General features: G+C 39.9%; 1 protein-coding gene across 7 annotated transcripts in view; it reads left to right on the forward strand.

Annotated features, from left to right (window-relative positions):
- Window positions 1-14,777, forward strand: part of TPPP (tubulin polymerization promoting protein) — an 80,197-nt gene that overhangs the window by 24,222 nt on the left and 41,198 nt on the right. For all 7 annotated transcript variants that reach the window (XR_014183403.1, XR_014183404.1, XR_014183405.1 and 4 more), the window contains exon 3: window positions 8,784-8,937. Coding sequence is in view for 3 of the 7 variants with exons in the window: in XM_082046212.1 (XP_081902338.1) it covers window positions 8,784-8,937 (154 nt within the window). In the remaining 4 variants the exon portion in view is untranslated. The remainder of the gene's footprint in view (window positions 1-8,783; window positions 8,938-14,777) is intronic.

Here is a 14,777-nt window from a genome sequence, read left to right on the forward strand (position 1 = left end):
GCTAGTTTCTGGCATTAGGGGAACATGGTGAACCCTATTTTGATATTCTTTATGCTTAGTCTTCCTATGTCTCAAAATGAAACAGGTAGCTTAAATTTGGAAGAAAGATTACTATTTACATTTGCTTCCTGTGATGAAGGCTGTATGGAAATAGATGCCTGGAACACTTGTATTCCAAGGGGATATCAGTGTGCTCTTGTGTGTTAAATACCATACTGCATACTATTCTCATTTGGCAGGGTGTCAATGCAAGGTTTTGCAGGTTTGCAAACAGTATGCATTGATTAATGTTTACAGCTCTACAGGAGGGTGTCTAGGGAGAAGTTTTTGAGTGTTTGTGGGGGTTTTTGTTGTTTATTTTGCAAAAGAAGTGAACAGGTGAGTTGGTATTCTTAAAAGAGCCTATGGATAGACAAAGAAATAAAAAGTGAGTGCCTTGACATTTATAGGGTCTTACTTTTTCATCTGAAGTGCTTTTTAAGTTGAGAGATTTCAAATATAAGAAAACAATAGGACAAGGTACTGAAAGGTAACTATAATGAAAGAAAATGTATACCAAATATGGTAGCTCATAGCCACTCTATTAGATTATATTCTTGTGTATATACAAAAATAAAGAATTTTGATATTTTTAAGCATTGTATTGGAAATACGTGTCAGAGAAAAATGGTTATGAACTGTCTGTGATTTGAGTTTGGGACTTTTTTTTTAATGCTAATAGTTAAAGATAATGAGTGATGTGAATGTAAATCTGAGAGTAATGACTATAATCTGATTAAACAGTTTTTGCTCCCAGTAGGTCCTGGTACTGGTTTAAAATGAACAGTGAAAAGTACTCATTGTAGTAATTCATTGAGAGGACCAATACATTTACCATGTGTTTCAGCAGCTTATTCTTTATTAAGACAACACAAATAGCACTAAGCTTTTGTAGTAAAAAGAAATAAAAATTATTTCCTTACTTTTACAGAAAAGCTGAAACTGTGGTTTCCTTTTCCAGACAGCTTGCTTTGCTTTCATCACTTCACCTCACATGAGAGTAATGGGAGAGCTTTACATTGTGCTTAAGTGGATAAGTGGATGGCATAGCTGGGAAAGCTGTTGAACTAAACTGCACAGAACTAGCTCGGTTTGTTTTTTTGTTTTTTGTTTTTTGGTTTTTTTTTAATTTTAAAAAAATTTTTAGGCAACAGACTGTGGCCTATTGGGTCTCATCTAGCCTGATGAAGAAAGCTATAGATACTGAGGGTATGGAGGAGTCAGTTACAGAAGCTGTTTGTTTTCCTGCTGTACTGATAAGTTGAACTCTACTTGTTAAGCTAACGGCCTGGTTTTGAGTTTGAGCTGCAAATCCAGCTGATATGGATAGACAAAGGCAACTTCAGCCAACATTGGCCATTTGGAACAGTTTGTCTGATTTTAATAATTAATTTTATTTAGTCCTGTGTTCTGTGAACAACAGTACAGTATCTCACGCATGCTTGGGAGATTGTTAATTTTACCGCCCTGGTAGATGCTACACTGTGCCACCCAGTCACTGGCTTCCTTAAGTTTTAGTTCTATGTCTTTAAGTACTAATCTATGAAAGGCATAGTGCAGATGGACAGTGAAGTGACAGTCACCTGAGGTAAACAGTAAAAGTACATAAGAGCTATCAGACTTAAGGGCTACCCATAGAGAACTAGATTTCTTTAATGTTAGGGACACTGACTTGATGTTATCTACCATGACATTTGCACTTTTTGCAAGCGTTTCAACTCTGCTTGTCAAAGCCTTGAGATGAGGAAGATGACAAGATGTGCTTTCTGGAGACAGTTATCCAAATGACTTATCCTAAGTGTTGATTAGTTTCCTGTGCTTGCTACAAGTGTAATCTCTTAAGAAGTCATTTGCTTAACAACACAGCTTCTCTAACATACGTGATGACGCTAAAGGAGTTGTAATATTGACTGACCTCTCAAGAGTGTTGTTAATTGTCATATGCTCTTTTTTAAGAAAATGAAGCACTTAAAATTTGCCTGATTTGTGTTTACTCAGAATTCTGGCCAGCATTTCTGCTTGTCATCTTCATCGAGCTTTGCTTGAAAATCTGTGAGGCTTCTTGGAGTTTTGAAGAGTGAGAGGATTTGACTTCTGATGCCTCAAAGGGTGGTGGACAACCTACCTCTGCTGCAGGGTAGAAAGGCACAAAAATACATTAGTTTTTGTAGCTGTGGTTTCTCAGGCTGCTTTGACTTATATAGGTGTAGGATAATGCGTTCAGCAATGCATAAAGCTTGCTTTGGTTATTTTCCACCCTGTCAGACTTTCTTTAGTAATTGAAGCAGAGCATTAGCTTGAACCAGTTGCTATTGAGCTCCTCCTGGTTTTGCTATCCTTACTGTAAGAAGTTAACTATAGATACATGCATCAAGTACTTAAGCTAGTTTTAAATTAACTACTTGTATAAACATACATAATATAGACGTTTTGTAATAAAAATGATGAGCATGTAACCATGCAAAGATGTTTGCTGCTTGTTATGAGGGGTTTCTACAGCAGAGCTGCACAGGCTGGTATATGCTGTGCATGATGTAGACCTTAGCAGTGTATATGTACATGGCATTGTCTTAATCTGTTGGTTTTATGTCATTCTATTTTCCTGCAAGAGTCAGTTTTCAGTTTTGCTTTATAGGCTATAAGGATATACTTACTTGCTTGCTTATGAACAGCAATCTACCCTACAGGCAGTGCTAGTGGCATGTGAGAGACCAGATGTTGAATTAGCTCCCACAGAAATTAATCAACAACCCTCATTCAAAAGATTTTTATATTGCAAATAAATGAGAAATAAGAATCTGGTAGGTAGGACAATCTTATGGCATATTCACTGCAATAAGAGCAGAGAATTCTAATAGTAATTGTACCATTAACTGGCCACAATTTAGAACACTTACCCTCCTGTACCAAATGTTGTAGGAATGGGTATTATTGCATTGAATATCCTTCTTGCACCAAAATACCATATTGTCAGCAAATGACAGTTAGGAGCAATACTTGACTTCTTTGGTTCAGCTGGTAAAATCAGTGACTTTGAAGCAAATGTCAGCATCAGAATTGAGATAGTAATTCAGGGAAAAAAAATGAGAAGCCTTATTTTCTTAATATAAGTAACTAAGAGCTGCTAGGTATTGCTAATGTAAGAATGTAGTAATTCCTGTTTGAAAATGGAACAGAAAGCACTCTTTATACAAAGCAGAAGTCAAGAGGAAAGCACATATTTAGCAGTTTGTGTTCAAAAGTTGAAGAGTTGTGACCTTACAGAGAATGCAAATAAGATGCATTTAGGAGGAGTTTGTATTGATCTTCAAGAAGGCTTCTGATATTTGGTATGACTTTTTACCTAGTGAGGCTTTTTCTGTTTTTTTGTTTAAGGAAAAGCTTAAGGTATTTTGAGGTTATTAAATGCTGTTGACTATTCAGTGGTATCTGGTCACAGCAACGTTGTTCAACTGGACTGACCTAAGGACTGCTTCAGTTTAATCCTAGCAGGTCTTGTGCCCTGATGGACTTTGCACCAGATGTAGGAGGCAGGCTAAATTTGGCAGAAATTTTCACTTGTAGTTCAGTAATTCTAGCTGCTTCCTTAGTTCAGTCACTGAAGTTATGTTAGACATCTCCAAAATTGTCAGAATCTTTCCCAGCACTGGCTTGGTACCTTCCTTCAGTAGCCGTTGATCTGAAGTTACAGATTTCCAGAAGAACGTACACTTGTTCTTTCACAGTCTCCTCTCTGCTTTCACAATTCATTCCAACATCTTGGAGGTAAACATCTGTTTATTGTAAACTTTTGGATGTTTTAAATACAGCTGGTGCTTTAAATTGAGGGAAGTGTGATGTGAATGAGAGATTATCTGTATTAGTATCAACTATAGTAACTTTCTGCATTTCTTTTGGATTGGTTTCAGGTGCACATGAGTCAGCACTGTAAATACTGATAAACAAACCTTCAGTCCGGGGGAGGAGATTGGGTCACTGTCTATTTATAGCTTTCACTAAGTGCCAAGACATCATTGGCATGGACTGTTCTGCAGATTCTGTGGTACAACTGATACTTCCATTAATAAAATAAGTTTGCCTCTTTGGACACGGAGAGAGGATCGATATCTCTCACCCCGAGGAGGACTGCCTCAGAATTGAAATGGCTTATTTCTGAAGCTGGGTGTAGCTTTATTGTAAATACTTGTTTGGCAGACTTACCTTGGGATTTTTAGCTTTCATTTAGTATTTTTATCAGGAAATTGATAGAACTCTGTGGTTTGCAAACCCACTGTTTGTTTTTTTGTTTTGGTTTGGTTTTTTTCCCCTCTTCAATTTTTGCTTTGCCTACATTGAATTATTTAGATCTCAGCTCACTTACCATTTGCAAGGTGTATTGTACTTCCTGCAGATGTTCCTTATTATGATTAGTAGGGGAATCTTGATTCAGGTTGATGGTTGCCTTTTCAATTACTGCAACTTTGTGTTGGGGTGGGAAAAGCATAGAGGTGGCTTTTAAGGTATATAAAGTAAGTAAGTAGGCAGATGCATTAGCTATTTTTTCCCTAAGCTATGCAAAGGTACATATCTCCACAAGATATTGTAAGGAGAAATGATAGAGGCATAGCAGAGGAACTTATTAAATAATATTCTCTGCATTGGCAATAATTGTCTTTAGACTAGTAGATCTGTGGAAGAAATGAGGTGCCACCTTTCTCATATGCAAGTGTTATATAGCTTATGCTGCTGTATAATTTAGCCTGAAGACTTCCCATCCACATTGACAGCTACCCTAGCCCCCAGTTCTGTTTCTATAGGAAAGAGAAATTTGCTACTGCAGAAAGTAATAAGGAGGGAAACAGTCCAGAACTGGTACTTGACTAAAATGCATGTATAACAGAAAAGCAAGTATTTACCCCTCAATTTATTTACACCTCTATGACACACATGAGCAATAATGTTTTAAGACCGTCTACAAGAGTTAGCAGAATGTGAGCCTTTTCAGCTTCTACATGAAGTGTCTTGGACTTCCCAGTAGTTAGAAACTGCTTATCACTCTGTGCAGTCTCATGGAAGTTATTTCAGTGCCTGTTCTGCAAAAAAACAGTAATATTTTTCTGGAAATGACATTGATGCTTGAATGAGCAGAGAAATGTAACTTCTGTAATAGATTTGTACATCATTGCTTTATGGTAATGTTGCAGCCTTATGGTAATGTTGCAGCCTTAGTTTATGGTTGTCATTTGGGTTTGCTGGGTTTTTTGGTTTCTTGTCACCTGGTTGCAGCATCAGTTCCCTGAAAATGTTGGCCTGTTAGTTTTTGAACTGTTTTTCACTATGCTTTGGTTTCAGGTTGACTTGAAAGCATTTTATTATGTGGTATGAGAAGAATTCAATGTGTTTGGTGTTCTACTGTTCATTCACTGTGGTAAGAGTATATTGAAACTATTGCAAAAGGTGAACTGAGCAAAACTGTGCTCTTGATGTCAAATATGTCTTCTGACATTGTCTTCAATACTCTACCTTCGAGAGTTAATTTTCAACATGATTTCTGAGTGGGTTACAGTTTTGTGTATGTGATTTCAAAAATACAATGTTCACCAGTTAAAACTCTGCTTAAAAACCTTCATTTATGTGGATATTGTTCTAGATTACTTGTATATGATCCAAAGTAGATAGTATAATGTCTACCAAATAAGAACAAGAGCTTATTTAGACATATTTCTGAAAACTTGGATTTGGTATCTGAAGTACTTTATCTTTTAGTTTGTTCTGTCATGTGAAGAAGGTTTTAAAAAAAATGTAAGACTGGACATTTAAAAAAAATTCTTACAATACTTGTTCAAATTCAGTTTACCTCCTAATTTTTCCTATCAGCAAGAATTATCTTGGACTCATAGATTTTATGTTCTGTTTCCTGCCTCTTGTCTGGTTGGGGTTTTTTGAAGTTTTTTTTGTGGTTTGGTGGGTGGTGGGTTTTTTTTTTTTTTTTTTGTTTTGGGGTTTGGTTTTTTTTGGTTGGTGTTTTTTTGGGGGGTTTTGTTGCTTGGATGGCTGGATTGGGTTTTTTTCCATCTTTTTTGTTTGGGGCTTTTTGGTGGGTTTTTGGGGGGGTTTTTGGTGTTTTGTTTTTTTGCTTGTTTGTTTTTGCTCCTCCACCCCTCCCTTTTCTTTTTTCTGAATGATGGAAAAGTACTTCTTCCACAAATTTTTGTGTGCATTCAGTTTTTTGAGTGAACTAACTTTGTTTGTGGTTGAAGTAACTTGGTGTTTCTGCAGGTTTGTAGCTGATTGAACAATGCTGTACCCAAAGCAAGAACATGATTTAAAGTGTTGAAATGTCAATTGTATACATCTCTGTGTGTGCTTTTCTTTATTTGTGGACAGAGATTAGAAGGAATATTTTGCACATCAAACAACTATTATGATTCCTATTTTCCTTTTTTAAATTAGTACAGTTCTCTTCAAGTGGATCTCCTTTCAAGTGTTGTTCTACTCTTGCTGTTTGAGAGACTGTTTTGGTCACAGTCTGCCTGTTTTTCTGTCTTTTTATTTTGTAAAATGAGAATGACTGCTGGCAATGCAGACAATTATGTTAGTAATTTTAAGTCTTTAACTGCTGTTTCAGAAGACAAGAAGGTAAGAAGGATACGGGGAGCAAGACATTGTTGAGAATGTTGAAGTTTTAACACAAATTTAAATGTCCCATACAAGGAACACAGAGAATGGGAAGACTGGTGACCATCTGCATATTCAGAGCTTTCTTGTGACCATTCAATTGTCCCTTTCATGCAGGAAGGTAATCTTCCAGAAAGGGAGGCACGTGCAGTTTCTTTGTTATTTAGGTTATCCGTCTTGTTTTGCTTGAAAGAGAAAATGTGATATTTCAGCTGTGTGTGTATCTGCAGTCCAGAGTCTCCTTGCTTGAAGGCTATGATTTGATCCTTGGCCTTGGTTATGACAAACAGATGTCTTTTGGGTTTCTCTGCATGTGACCTCTGGATATGGACTGCCATTGTAGTTAGTTTTTCTTCTTTCACTTGGTGTGTCATTCTTAATTTCAGACCTTTGTATCTCCATCCATGGGCAATGATTCTCACAGACTGAGCTTGTGCTCTCAGTTAACACCAGCTGTCTATTTTTAATGCTGCTACCTTCTCATATCGCCAGCAGAAAATCTTAGCAGATAGGTTTATATCTGTGTTTTGTCCCTGTCTGCAGGATCAGTGAAATAATCTCTACCACATCCACACGTTTTTACTTACCTGAATGCATCTGACCTCTCAGAAGAGTTCGCTATCATTGAGCTGTCACTGCATTCAGAAATTGCTTTCATGCTTATATATGAAAAGATTATTATATTTGACATGGAAAGAATTCCAACCCTGCGAAATCCTTTCAAAACCTGGAATGTTGCTGTTGTAAAACCATCTGACAATTATATTTTCTTATTGGGACAGTCTGATAAAAATCTGTTGGTTTTCCTCTAATAGAAAGTCCCACCATGGTTTGCATGAGACTGTTCTAGCTTCTGTAGTAGCATTTTTGGAAGCAATGAGCTGCTATCACAGTCCTCAAATACCTCAGGCCATGATGCTTAATGTTTAAATTATGTTTCAGAAATAGCTATGCAAAGACACTTCTTATGTATAGTATTAAATAGTACTATATTTTTCTCTCAAAAAAACCCCAAACCAGTATGTAACTGGAAAAAAATTATTTAGAGGGTTAAGGGAGAATGTCCGGGAGCTGGAGGGGAGCTGCATACAGCTATCAGCTAGTGCTTTCTAAATTTCTTGGCCATGAAATATGAATAAACTTGCTGTGCCTTGGCAGTAGGGTCATTAACAAACAGCTGCAGTGTCTGAATAATAGAATGAATATGTTTTACCTGAATTCAAGGTTGCTTTTTCCATTGCTTTCCCTTTTTCTTTAGTTGGTGACTTTTTTTCTTTATATTGAACAGTGTAACTTCTGAATTAGGATGGGAGTTTTGTCAGAGGCCCCACTGGAACAGAGTGTTCCAGACATCTTTCCATATGGGAACAAGCAATGAAATGTTAAAATTACACTTGTAGTTTTACTTGGGCTTTGTAGTGACTTTAAACCATGTCCCTGCAATATACAGCCTTTGTCTTGCCACCATCTTGCATTGCTCATTTCTTGATGCTCTGATGTGGATTGGCCCAACATAGGTGAAATGGACATTTTGGTAGCTATAAAGATACTGCCTGGGAATTAAAAAGGCTTCATAAATTAAATACTGGAAAAATTTGGATCTAGGATTTTGCTGAAACATCACAAAATCCAAGGAGAAAAAAAAAAAAGAAAAATTTTAGGAAAGTTAGCACATAAGTTTGGTTGGTTGTGTTGTTTTTTGGATTTTGTTGTTTGTGGGTTGTTTGGTGGTTTGTTTGGTTTTTTTTTTGGGGGGGGGGTGTTTTACAAGTGATCAACTCAAAGGAGACTGCTTGATTTGATGACCCACAAGCATTCTCACAGCAGGCCAGGTCCCTTTATTTCCTCTTTATTTCTGAATGTTCCTCAAGTGAAGTTTCTGAAGCACTGCCCTACTGATGTACATAACAAAGAAAGTGATGTTCGTGGGATATGTTTTATTTGACACCTTAAGTGGGCTGCATGGGTCTTCCTGTCCTGTTGCAGTTTTCTGTTGTTCACTGTAGTAAACTGAAACAATTCTGCACTTCTTAGAATGCTTGCTATGCTCTCTGGTAATTTCTCTCAATTTTTGTGTGTTTTGACAGGGGAAAGTCTTCCAGAACTATCACTTTTGAGCAGTTTAAGGAAGCTCTTCAAGAACTCTCCAAGAAGCGATTCAAAGACAAGAATGATGAGGAAGCTGTTCAAGAAATATATAAACTAATTGAAGGAAAAGCACCGATTATATCTGGAGTAACGGTATGTTACTGATTAGTGGATGGAGTGTAGTACTTGTCCCTTGTTCTACCGCAGCGTTGTTGAATTCACCTGCTTCCCATTACAATCCACAAATCCAACAGGCAACAACTGTGCCAAGCTGAGTGGGAGCAAGGATTATGCAACAGCCAAATATTGCTCTACTGTGTATTCTTGTGTGGCACTGTCGTTGCTTCTCTTAGGAATTGTAGTACTACCTAGCAGCACGATCAGGAAAATTCAAGGAGAGCTCTAGTGTGTGGTTAGAACACAGAAATGTTCATGAACGAGTAGTGTATCCAAATCAAAAAGATTAAAAGGGAATTAAATTTAGAACCTTATTAAACAGTTCTACAATGTGTGAAATGCCAAAAGACTAAAGCAAAGATGTCTTAAAATACATTTAATGCACCATGTGAATCCCAGAACACTGATTATCTGGGAATAATTATATTGTGGTCTGGTCTTTATTTTTTGTTTGTTTCAAGCCTGTCAGAACTATAATGTTCTTTCCTTTTTTTTTTCTTCTTCTGTTTTTAAACATTGGCATTAAGCTTTATATATGAAAAGGAAGTTATAAAGCCTAGTATACATGAGCTTGATTGCCCTTTTAAATGCTCAGGTGAGCAAGCTTTTACCCTGTAGTTTACAACATACTGGAGTGTTTACCATCAACTTCGATAGTCCTGTCAGTTTAGGTCATCTGATTAAAATTTGTGGATTTTCCTGAATTTTGGCTGGACAGCTCTGAATGAAAATATAATTGTAAATAATCTTTCTAGAAACTTGTTCTGCACAAATGAACAGTTGAAATGTCAGTGGGAAACAGTGTCAAAGGCTTTACTAAAGTCTAGGTATGCAATATCCACAGTCTTTACCTCACCAGCTAAGCAGGTCACCTTGTCATAGAAGGAGATCAGGTTGGTCAAGCAGGACCTGCCTTTTGTAAACCCATGCTGATAACACTGTCATTTCATGATTGCTGTGCCCAAGGCAGCCTCTGACCATCACATTGCCTGTAAGTCCTTCTCTGTTCACAAACAACCAGTCCAGTGGAGTACCTTCCCTAGTAGGCTCACTGACCAGCTGCCACAGAACCACAGAATGTTAGGGATTGGAAGGGTCCTCCAAAGATCATCTAGTCCAATCCCCCTGCTGGAGCAGGAACACCTAGATGAGGTTACACAGGAATGTCTCCAGGGGTGTTTTGAATGTCTCCAGAGGATGAGACTCCACAACCTCCCTGGGGAGCCTGTTCCAGTGTTCTGCTACCCTTACTGTGAAGAAGTTTCTTCTCATATTTAAGTTCCAGTTTGCACCCATTGCCCCTTGTCTTACCATTGGTTGTCACTGAGAGGAGCCTGGCTCCATCCTTGTGACAGTCACCCTTTACATATTTATAAATATTAATGAGGTCACCCCTCAGTCTCCTTTTCTCCAAATTAAAGAGACTCAGCTCTCAGCCTTTCCTCATAAGGGAGATTCTCCACTCCCTTAGTCATCTTTGTGGCTCTGTGCTGGACTCTCTCCAGCAGTTCCCTGTCCTTCTTGAACTGAGGGGCCCAGAACTGGACACAGTATTCCAGATGCAGTCTCACCAGGGCAGAGTAGAGGTGGAGGAGAACCTCTCTTGACCTACTAACCACACCCCTTCTAATACACCCCAGGATGCCGTTGGCCTTCTTGGCCACAAGGGTATGGTGCTGGCTCGTGGTCATCCTGCTGTCCATCAGGACTCCCAGGTCCCTTTCCCCTACATTGCTCTCCAACATGTTGTTCCCCAACTTATACTGGTACCTGGAGTTGTTCTTGCTCAGATGCAAGATTCTAAACTTGCCCTGGTTATATTTCACTAAATTTTTCCCTGCCCAACTCTCCTGCTTGTCTAGTTGTCACTGGGTGACAGCACAGCCTTCTGGAGTGTCAGCCACTCCTCCCAGTTTGGTGTCATCAGCGAACTTGCTGACAGTACACTCTATTCCCTCATCCAAGTCACTGATGAATAGTACTGGTCCCAGTACAGACCCTTGAGGGACTCCATTAGATACAGGCCTCTAATTAGACTCTCTGACTAGACTAGCTAAATAGACTAGCCATGTCAGGAAGTTGTCTTTCACACACTCCAGGAGCCTCCTAGACTGTTTCCTCTCTGCTCTGTTGTATTTCCAGCAGGCATCTGGTAAGTTGAAGTCCCTCATGAGAACATGAGATAGTGATGGTGAGAGTATTCCTAGCTGCTTATAGGACATGCAACAGGACATACTTTCCAGCACATGGACAACCATTAAGATGTAGTAGTAGTCCAGAGGACTACCATTAGCACATCAGAGTCCTTGGCTACAGAGGGAGGAGCCCACTATCCATGTCTAGTGCTGCAGGGTGCTCCTGCCTCTCCCTGGCGGTCGGGGCAGTGGTGGCCTCTCTTGTGGGAGATGTGCTAGGGTCAAGGCCTGAGATTCCAGATTAAGGAGGAAGAGGTAGAGGAGATCTAAGCTACACAAGGTGAGGAAGGAGCGACAGCTGGGGACCAAGTGGACGGAGACTATGAAGATGGAGAATGCTGGAAGCTTGTGACTTCTTGCAACAAGAAGTCATCACAGATCTGTTCCAGCTACAGATGTCCAATTTCAGAATAAGTATAGTACTCTAGATGTTGGTGAGGATCAGCGAGACCCATCAGAGTCAGCAGAGTGTGAACTTAGTGTCCAGACAAAAGGGGAAAAAATGAGTGATAATGTCAGCCAACACTAACTGACACTATGGGGACATGCAGGTTCTTTTAAGGATCCTTGGTAGAATGAGAACTGGACACAACTTCATAGTTATAATTAGACCTTTATTATTTTCATAATCAGTGTAGCTTATCATTACACAGAATTTCTAGTAATTAGGATAGCTTTCCTATTACCTAAAGTTGCAGTTACATATACTTATCAGTCACCTGGAGCCTCTACAGATCACATCAAATTCTTAATAATCAATGCAGAACAGAATAATAATAATCTGGACTCTGCCTTTAAAAGGAACACGAGTCAGTCAGTACTCAGAAGACTAATGGTGGAGGGGATGTCATAAAGGGGGTCTCATGGTACTCTAGCCCACAGTGAGGGTGCTCCCAATTTCCTCTTCTGTCATGGTGTGAGCGTCCCCTCTATCACACCAGGGAGCACAAAAAGCCTTAGCAGTCTGTCTGGTGTTGGATCAGCTTCAAAAACCTTTTAGATTAGCTGATGTATTTATACCTCTCAGTTTGGGTGTTTGGTCTATACACTTTTCATTAGTGGATTCTGAAGAGGCTGCCAGGCAATCAATATACAATAATTTTGGCTGCAGGAGACAGCAAGTTGTGGATGATAATGGCTGCATAATCATCTTTGTATCTTCCTGTCCATTGTGTCCTGCCTACATGTTGCCCTTGCTTTGAGCTAATGGTGCTGCTCCCAGCATGCATCAGGCCTTAGCATGAGCTGTGTGTTAGTCAAAATCTGAGCAAGAGTTGAGTGAACAGTCACAAGAGTCATTCCTGACCACCAAGGGATCACAACTTTTGCCATCCAGAATATCTTATGTGCTATTATGCTTCCCTGTTCTGTAATGGGTGTTGCCATACCCCGTCAATAGCGCTGTACCAGGTGTCAGGAGCAATGGCTACCAGTCACAGATATTTACTGGAGATTTCTCTTGTGGATGATCAAGGCATATATCTTCAACCCCACCTGATGTCTCAGGAGTTTTGTTGTTTGGCAGGTGCTAGGATCTGAGATTGTTGCAGATGCACTAACAAGATTTGTCCAGACTTCTAATGTGGACCTCTTCTTTGTGGGTACCAACAGTACCACTCCAGAGGTAACCTGGAGCATATCAAAAGAGACTACAGAAGTCCAGGGGCGAGAATGAAGGGTATGGAGCTCTAGTATTGCCTTCCTAATCCTTACAGGGAGGAAGAAAGCTTTGGTAGAAGTGTACTACACCCAGCTTATCACTTCTGTTGCGGACAGGGCTTTGGCTTCTGTGACCAGAGGAATGAGGGCTACTGAGAAGGGATGGAACAAATGTAACTAAGAGTGTCTTTGCAAACTAGGCTTGCTAATCTACTGAGGAGAGTGTTAAACTGGGTATGGAAGGTTACCATAACCTGAAGAGGCATGGTCATAAGGGGTAAAGCAGATGTGTCTGCATGACTAGCTTGACTTTGGGTCCATCTCAAATGCCTGTACACAAAAGCACATAGCGTGGGGCACAAGCAGGACAAATTAGTTTCAAAGCTATGACCTCACTAGGAGTGTGGAGGTGTGGTGGGACAGCTCTCCTGACTGGAGTGCTACAATGGATGGATAGAGGCTCTTCAGGAAATACAGTGCAGAAAATGAGGAAGAGGGATTGTGATCTGTGTAAAGGCCTTGCTTTACTGCATCCATCTTTGTATTGGGGCAGGTGATAAGTGAGTAGAGAACTTGCAAGTAAGGAGCAGTATACAGACCTACTAATCAAGAAGAGGAGACAGATAAAGCCTTCTTTATTCATTTGGAAAAAAACTCACAACCCAAGCCTTGTTATTCATGGGTGATGTTAATCAAGATTAAAGTGACTGGAACCAAGCTATCTATAAGATTTCTAAAATGTATAAATAAAAACCCCTTTTAATATGGATGATTGATTTGAGGAGATGCTCTGGACCTGTTATTCACAGTCAAGAAAAACTGGTTAAAAATTTAGGAGCTGAGACAGCCTTGGCTGCAGCAACTAGGTAAGTGTAAAGTTTAAGGTCCTGAGAGGAGCGAGCAAGATCAACAACAGAATTACAAACCTAGACTTCAGGAGGGCAGATCTTGGCCTCTCTAGTTTCCCACAGGAGACTGCCATGGGGGACAAAGGGGCCCAGGAGAACTGGTTGATCTTTAAGATTGGTCCATTCCCATGTGCAGGAAGTCGAACAAGCATGGTAACAGGCCAGCATGAATGAACATGGAGGTTCCACTTAAATTTGAGAAGAAACTTCTTCACAGTAAGTGTAGCAGAAAACTGGAACAGGCTTCCCAGGGAGGTTGTGGAGTCTTCTCCTCTGGAGACATTCAAAACACCCCTGGAGACATTCCTGTGTAGCCTCATCTAAGTGTTCCTGTTCTGGCAGGGGGACTGGACCAGATGATCTTTTGAGGTCCTTTCCAATCCCTAACATTGTGATTCTGTGATTCTGACTGACCTCAAACACTAAAAGGAAGTGTGTAGGAGGTGAAAGCAGGGAAGAGGCTATATGGGAGGAATAGAGGTGCTGGAGTGAGTTCAGAGAAGGTCAATGAAGCTGGTCAAGGATCTGGAGCACAAGTCTTATGAAGAGCACCTGGGGAACTGGGGCTGTTTAGACTGGAGAAAGTGAGACTGAGGGAAGACCTTATCACTCTCTACACCTACCTGAAAGTAGCATGGAGGATGTTGGTCTCTTCTTCCAGGTAATAAGCAACAGGCTTCAAGTTGCATCAGGGCAGGTTTAGATCAGACATAGGAAAAGTTTCTTCACAGAAAGGAACGTCAGGCATTGGAACAGGCTGCCCAGGGCAGTGGTTGAGTCACCATCCCCAGAGATGTTTAAAAGACATGTAGTTAAGGTTCTTAGAGGCACACCTTAGTGCTAGTTAGGTTAATGGTTGGACTCTATAACCTTGAGGGTCTTTTCCAATCAAAACGATTCCATGATTCTATGAAATGACTGGCACTGCAGACAAAGGTGTGGAGTATACATTAGTTGTGGCAAGGCCTTGGCCCCAGTTGCATCATCACCAGGTTGGTGAGCTATGGGCTGGATAGCAGGCTGACAGTCTAGGAAGCAGCTCTAGTGGTTTTAA

This window comes from Streptopelia decaocto, assembly GCF_964273445.1.
Source record: "Streptopelia decaocto genome assembly, chromosome: 2".
Taxonomy (NCBI): domain Eukaryota; kingdom Metazoa; phylum Chordata; class Aves; order Columbiformes; family Columbidae; genus Streptopelia; species Streptopelia decaocto.